This window comes from Lutjanus erythropterus, chromosome 9 (assembly GCF_056507025.1).
Source record: "Lutjanus erythropterus isolate fLutEry1 chromosome 9, fLutEry1.hap2, whole genome shotgun sequence".
Taxonomy (NCBI): domain Eukaryota; kingdom Metazoa; phylum Chordata; class Actinopteri; order Lutjaniformes; family Lutjanidae; genus Lutjanus; species Lutjanus erythropterus.
In genome coordinates, this window is record NC_139325.1 from 27220960 (window position 1) to 27228130 (window position 7171).

At 35.9% G+C, this 7171-nt stretch overlaps 1 protein-coding gene across 1 annotated transcript; it reads left to right on the forward strand.

Annotated features, from left to right (window-relative positions):
• The first annotated feature begins 1643 nt into the window (after positions 1 to 1643).
• On the forward strand, positions 1644 to 7171 carry LOC146321700 (lysosomal thioesterase PPT2-A-like). Its single transcript, XM_084725727.1, has 8 exons — positions 1644 to 1866; positions 4527 to 4680; positions 4931 to 5026; positions 5205 to 5312; positions 5434 to 5517; positions 5615 to 5699; positions 6073 to 6127; positions 6298 to 7171. The coding sequence occupies exons 1-8, from the start codon at positions 1675 to 1677 to the stop codon at positions 6439 to 6441; spliced, it is 918 nt and encodes a 305-aa protein (XP_084581853.1). The 5' UTR covers positions 1644 to 1674; the 3' UTR covers positions 6442 to 7171.

Here is a 7171-nt window from a genome sequence, read left to right on the forward strand (position 1 = left end):
ATCAGAGGATTTCTACAAAAAAAAAAAAAGAAAAAAGCCAGATAGCTAGATTTTGTCAAGTTCAGCTGTTAAGGTTTTGCTTCTACACAAACACACAAACAGGTAAGTCTTTAGTCTATGTTTGATTCAGTTTATAAAATAACCTAATTAAATTTAGGTATTCCTTATTGTTTATTATTATATGGCTTTGTTAATTGCTTGATTCTCGTTGGTCAATCAAAATAAATAAAAGATAAGTCTAGAAGACCATGGACACAGTTCTGATTATAGACTCCAGAGGAAGAATTAAAGTAAAATCACTAAAATAATTTAAAATGTAAATAACAAAAGCAACAGGAAAAAAACTAAATTCTATTAATCAGGACAGTTTCTTTCAACACCCTTAACCAATTAAACATATTGTTTAGGCTCAGTTCTTCTATACCATGTTTTCTGACTGGAAGATATATTACCAACATACTCATGTAGGACAATATTACTGTTGCAACTATTGCAACATTTACCCAAACCGCTTTTATCCAGCTATCTTCGGAGTCAAGTTTATTTATTTTTTGTCTGTCAAATGGATTTCAAGGTGAAGAATGAATTTTAGGGCTCAGTTAATGCAGTACAGCTTCAGACCACCGGGTGGCAGCACCGAGCGGAGTGCTGCAGAGTGAGCTGCACTCCAGTCTCAAACATATATATACCCTGTTGTCTCTTTCAGTCTACAGGAGCAGGGAGGATTTCTGTCACCATGGCTACGGCCGATGGGGTCACTGTGTTCACTTTGACCTCTGACCCCCAAAAGTGCTTGTCCTCCACTGTGTCAAATCCTCAAGGGACTTTGCTGCAGCCCCGTGTGCTGCTGTGTGTCCCAGCACCTGAGGACAGTCCAGACAACTTCCCAGTCAGTACTGGTGGAGAGTTACAACTTCATAAAGTTGCCCTGTGCACTTATGTCCGTGTCACTCTTAGGGTTGGGTATCGTTTGGGTTTTATCCAATACCGGTGCTGAAACGATTCTTTTAAAACAGTACAGATACTTTTATATTTTAAAAGCCAAATTTATGATCTTTAAGGTCATAATTATGAGATTTTAAAAAAGCTATAATAATGACATAATCATGAAAATTATGAGATATAAGTATAATTATGACAAAAAGTTATAATAATGAGATAAAAGTCATAATTGTGATTTAAAAGCCAATATTTTTTTGAAAAAATATTAATTATGAAGTAAAAATGTATTATTATGAGCTCAAAACCCCTAATTATGAGATTTAAAGTCACAATTATTAGATAAAAGTGATAATTAAAAGATTAAAGGTAAAAAGTCATACTTCTGAAATAAAAAGTCAAAATTATTACAAAAGTCATAATAATGAGATTACAAAATCAAGTAAAAACTATGTAATAAGTGTAAGTCATAATTTATATTGCATAATTTTAATTTCATTGTGTCGTAATTATGGTTTACCGTGGAGATATTTTTATAATATACTGGCTTCCATACAAAATGTTAAATTACCAGGTAATAAAACATTTATATTTACGCTGATGCCGTAAAGTTTAATGCCGTTGTAAAAGCTGGTGAGTAGGTGGGATGGTAATGCTATAAACCAAAGGGATGTGTGATAAACTCCACCAACGACTCACTACTTCAGTTGCAGTGATCAGGAGTGAAGTGTTCACATGCTCTCTGAGTCAAAGCAAAAAGTGACAGGCAGAGAGATGAAGACTCCGCAGATCATCCGAGGATCATCAGTGCTGCTGCTGCTGATGCTGACCTGGGTTTGCATTGACGGGTACAAGCCTGTCATCATCGTGCACGGCCTGTTTGAGGGACCAAAACATTTCAAAACTTTGTCTGGTTACATAAACAAGGTAGGACACTTCTAAGATGAACGTGTGCAAGTATGTTGAGGGGGAAAAGTGCTTAATGTGGAGAGAAACTTGTAAAGTTTGTCTGTCAAGCTGTAACCAAAAGAAATCAGTGGTGGAGGAAGATCTTTTACTGAAGTGAAAATGATAAGACCACAAATGTTACAAAAGAGGAAAATATCGGCATCAAAAGATACTTAAAGTAACAAAAGTAAAAGTACTCATTATGCACAGGAATCTGGTAACATCAACTAATCTCTCCTCATTAACTTGTAAACATGTTTTATTTTTTCAAGTTAATTAAATCTTTTTCAGACACTTTTAGAACTTATAAACATGAGTTCAATCAACTCATTACGTAAAGTTTCTAAAGAAACATGATCAGGATATTAGCAGACTTCCCAGCATGCATTGTTTGAGAGTTAAAACTCTCCTGAGATCCTTCTTTATTATGGCTCGAAGAAAATATATCTGATGAAACCTTTCTGTTCGTCTCTAATACACTTTAAGATATGTGAAGTTCCTTGTTTTCACAATAATGAAAAAACTGTGAGCCATGATGAATTCACTGGGAGCAGTTTCACAGTTGTTTGTTCAACTTAATATCTCAAGCTTATTGAACAAGTTATCTCAATTACAACTGCATTCATATCAAGTTTAAACATTTGTTTGTTTTGAATCATTGCAAAATTACCTCAACTTGTCTTTTGAAATCCAGTCAGCTTGAAATTTTAAGGCAGCCTAGACACTAACCTTTTAAAGTTAAAACAATTAGTATCACTTCAGTGTTACAGCTGGTAAATTGGGATTTCAACTGATTACTGGGTATTGCACAGTAATCTTTAATAATGGAAATTAATTTATTTTTTAAATATATTTTGTATTAATAATCTGAAACTGCAAAGTAATTAGAAACTAATGTTATTGATAATAGTAGTGGGGTTAAAACTACAATACTTCCCTTTGACATATGGTGGAGTAAAAATAGAAAGTAGAATAAAATGAACATACTTCATTAAATGTGTATTTTAACTGTGTTACAGAAGTAATTAAGTGGTTTGATGTCCAAAGCTCTATTTGAACCTATGACAGTTAAGGGCCATGAGGTGGAGCCAGTGAGCTCCTTCACATACCTGTGAGGACTGTTAGACCAGTATTTTACCTTTACAGATCATATGAATCGTAGAGCAAAGACTCTTCTTGTTGCATTAACTAAGGAAATTTGTCAGCCAGTGCACTTCAAGTATACCAATCTCTAATTCAACATATACTCACTTTTAATATTCTGTCCTGGTTTGAGCACTTAAGTGTCAAAAGCAAGACAAAGCTTTCCAGAGTAGTTCAACTGGGCAGTACAATTACAGGCTGCAAACAAACCCAGCTGTCCAACGCCTAAGTAGCAAAATCAGCCATCCTCTAAATCAATACTTTGAGCTGCTGCTGGTCTCAAAGGCACAGAGTCCCCTTTGCAAGGAAAAATATCGACAGAAAATAATTTAATCCTGTTGCCATAAAATATCTTAATCAATAAGCTGTGGCTCTTTCTGTTGTGGCTTCTATTGTGTCTCTCTGTAAATGTATTTTTAATGCTTTGTTTGGTTGTGATACCAATTTTACCAGTTTTTCTGCACATGTAAGCAATTTTCTGCCATTTGCCATGGTTGGCAAAGTATTTTCTGTTCTATTCTATTCTGTACAATACAGTGTTTTCAGTGATTGCTTTTGAAGTAATCCAAAAGTATTCAGATTGGATTACTTTTTTGTAATCTAGTGGATTATGTAAATTTGCCATGTACTTTGCATTTAGTAACTGAATACAGGTCAAAATAATCTGCACTATAAAAATAATTATTTAAAAAACAAATAAATATTTCCAGTAAAATAGACTTGAGAAAACATGTTCACTTATCTTAAAATATAGAGTTGAACCGTCAGCTGCTCCGTTGTGTGGACAAACATTTCAAATATGATTTCCTTTCACATTTTCTCAGTTTAATTCCCCCATTTGAAAGAACTTCCAGCTGTAGCTGCTCCTGTTGGAGCTACTTTTTCCAGCATTGGCACAAAGACAACATGTGAAATAAATAGTAAATAAATAAATAAATAGTAAATTTATTAATTGTTATCATCATTGTGAAAACACACAACCATGACTGATTTTCAAGTGTATTAGATGTTTTCATTATATGTTTTCTACAAATTATAAAAACACAGTGCATGCTGGGAAGTCTGCTAATATGCTGATGCATGTTTCTTTAGAAACTTAATTTAGCGAAGTGATTTAGTTTAATTAACTTGAACAAAGCTATTTTTAAGCTAAAAAGTTTAAAGTTTAAAGATTCCACTAAATTGCTTTGTGGTTTTTCTTAGTGTGTACCAACCCTTAACCCTCAGCAGTTTATTTAAAAGCAGTCAGATATCAAGGGAAGTGAAAAACAGCGAGCGGTTTCAAGGTAATAATTTCTGCTGACCTGTCATTTTCTATTCCTCAAGACCAGCTTTGTTTTGGAGGAACGAGCCCACATCTGACTGAGGTGGCAGATAACTTTATCAGTCCTCTGGCTGATAGTTTGTTGCCAGTTGATTTAATCAGAACTACAGTTGTTCAGTTAATCTGTTGCTCCTCTGTCACTCACTTCCTTTTTTAAAAATGTTATTCCCAGGTGCATCCAGGCACTGAGGTGAAGGTGATTAACATGTATAACTACGTGTTCAGTCTGAGGTCAATATGGAAGCAGGTCCAAGGCTTCAGGAAGGCCATCGACTCCATTATGAAGACGGCTCCTGATGGTGTCCACCTCCTGTGCTATTCACAAGGTCCTCTCTCCCATTTACACACAGTATACACTTTTTAAACATACGTACTAAGGATGTAACAATAACAAAAACTCTCTACTCTTAACTTTGAGGAAAAATTCTTAGAAGATGTCATAATTTTAGGAATTTTCTGCAACTCTTTCTACAAGCAAACTTTGTGAATATAGCCCCAGATAATTTAGTAGGTGTTGATTTGTCTGATCTCTCTTGATGTTGTGACTCTTTTGTTCTCTCCTTTTTTTTTTCTAAGGTGGCCTACTTTGTCGAGCACTTCTCTCCACGATGCCAAACCACAATGTGCACACCTTCATTTCTCTGTCATCACCGCTGGCTGGACAATATGGAGGTCAGAGAGCTTTAGATCATATTTTAATCTTAGATAACCCTTGTGCTTAACGGAATCATGACATTTTAGGACTCTGATATTGATATTTTAAAAGTTTTGGTAAATTATCTCACACTATTGTATTTGTAATAGACCCTAATTTGCAAAATACTTGATTTCTCACCATCTTACTCCACAGAAACAGACTGCCTGAGGTCGTTATTTCCTAAACACATCAAGCAGACGGTGTATCGTATTTGCTACACCAAACTGGGACAGAAAGTGTCTATTTGCAGCTACTGGAACGGTGAGAATGAGGACGGAGGTTTGAAAAGCGAAAGATATTAACAACCTGAGGAGAACCTGCACATCATTGCTTTACATTCTCCCTGTTAAAGATACTACAGCCATATATGTTTTCTCTGCAGACCCTCACCATAGAGCCCGCTACCTGGAGAAGAACAACTTTCTGCCGTTGCTTAATGGTGAAAGACCTCATGACAACATGAAAGGTAATGGAAATTAATTACTCTGAAAGTCATTATGTACTCTAAAAAATGAACATTATAAAAGAAAAAAATCATGCATTTCTACATTTCACCTCCTCAGCGTGGAGGGGAAACTTCCTGCGCATCAAGAAGCTTGTGCTGATTGGAGGACCAGATGACGGCGTGATCACACCGTGGCAGTCCAGGTTTCACTGTCATCAGAGTTTTAATATTCACATGCACACTGCTGATCCTCTTTCATTTAATCAACCTGTGACAGTCTGTGACAAGTGTTGTTGTTCTGTGTAGCTAGCTAACGTTAGCAACTGGTCTGCGTAGCTAATGTTAGGGGTCATATTTAGGAACTTCGGACACTCTGGTTTAAGGACTTTATCAACTCAGTGGACAGATGAGCACATGCAGGAGTTTCCAGTTTAATCTTTTATTTTAAAGCAGAAGCAAACAGGATAATGAATATTAAAGTACACATCATAGTTCCTGATTTAAGCAATAAAAAAAAAGCAACAAATGCTTCGAGTCCTCTTTATGTGGACTGACTGTTTCCTCTTTTCCACACAGCCTCTTTGGATTCTATGACAGCAACGAAAATGTTGTAGAAATGAGGAACCAGGAGGTAAGTTTAAAACTAATGTGCATATTTCACTGAAACTCTGTCAAACCCTACACATAGAGTAAATTATATTATCACCTCTATGTTCACTGGAAAACATTCATTTTTACTTTCTTTCTCCCTCCTCTTTGTTTGTAATAACCTGTCCTTCTCTTTTTCTCTCCCACTCAAAGTTTTACAAGAACGATATGTTTGGACTGAAGACGCTGGACACTCGCGGGGACGTGACGGTGTGTGTTCTCTCTGGAGTGGAGCACGTTGAGTGGCACTCCAACTTTGCGGTGTTCATGAGCTGCATGGAGAAGTGGCTCATATGAAAACAGTGCTAAACTAAGATGGCGTGTATAGCAAACATGATGGGACTCCCTGAAATCTCGTTATTTCCCCTGAATGGGTGTGATTTGCAGGAGTGCACGCTTCAGCGAGCTCTGTGACCATCATTCAGTGCATCTAAACATTGATATATTTGCGTTTAGTTGTGCATGTTTTTGGTGTAACATTATAATGGACAACTTGTTTTTAACAGTCAGGTAAAAGTAATTTTGCAATCAATCCAAGTCAATTTGAAGGAATGTCTATTCTACTCTGAGTGTAAATCAGTGATCACAAAAAAAAAAAAAAAAAATCATCTCTGATAGAAGTTACAATCAGGTGTGAGCTCTCTTGTATGTTTAATTTTGGTATGAAAGCAAAAATTTGGTTAATAAACGTTGGTTCCAGACCACGGTTTTGCTAGTTTATCCAAAAAGTCACACGACAAGCCAGTGTGATGTGCAATCGGCGCAGGACATAAAGCACTGCCCCTGGGTGCAATACCAAGTTTTTAGGGAGTCACAAAACATTACAGCTGGTTAGCATCAGCATATTAGCTACTAAAACTTTACTTTTATTAACTTTTGTCTACTGTTGTTGACTTTACTTGGGTTTACAAGTTTAGACAAGAGTTCTGCCAACTTAGATCTTCTTGTTCACCAAATTTTGTTATTCTTGTGAGGCTAACAATGAATTTCTTGCTTCAATGCCATGTATTTCTACTTTCAATAAACA

Bases quoted from the DNA above. Each gene is read 5' to 3' on its own strand.
- LOC146321700 (XM_084725727.1), top strand. From the start codon at position 1,675: ATGCTCTCTGAGTCAAAGCAAAAAGTGACAGGCAGAGAGATGAAGACT. The intron at 1,867-4,526 runs GTAGGACACTTC...TGTTATTCCCAG, and splicing joins TGTCTGGTTACATAAACAAG to GTGCATCCAGGCACTGAGGT. The intron at 5,313-5,433 runs GTGAGAATGAGG...TTTTCTCTGCAG, and splicing joins TATTTGCAGCTACTGGAACG to ACCCTCACCATAGAGCCCGC.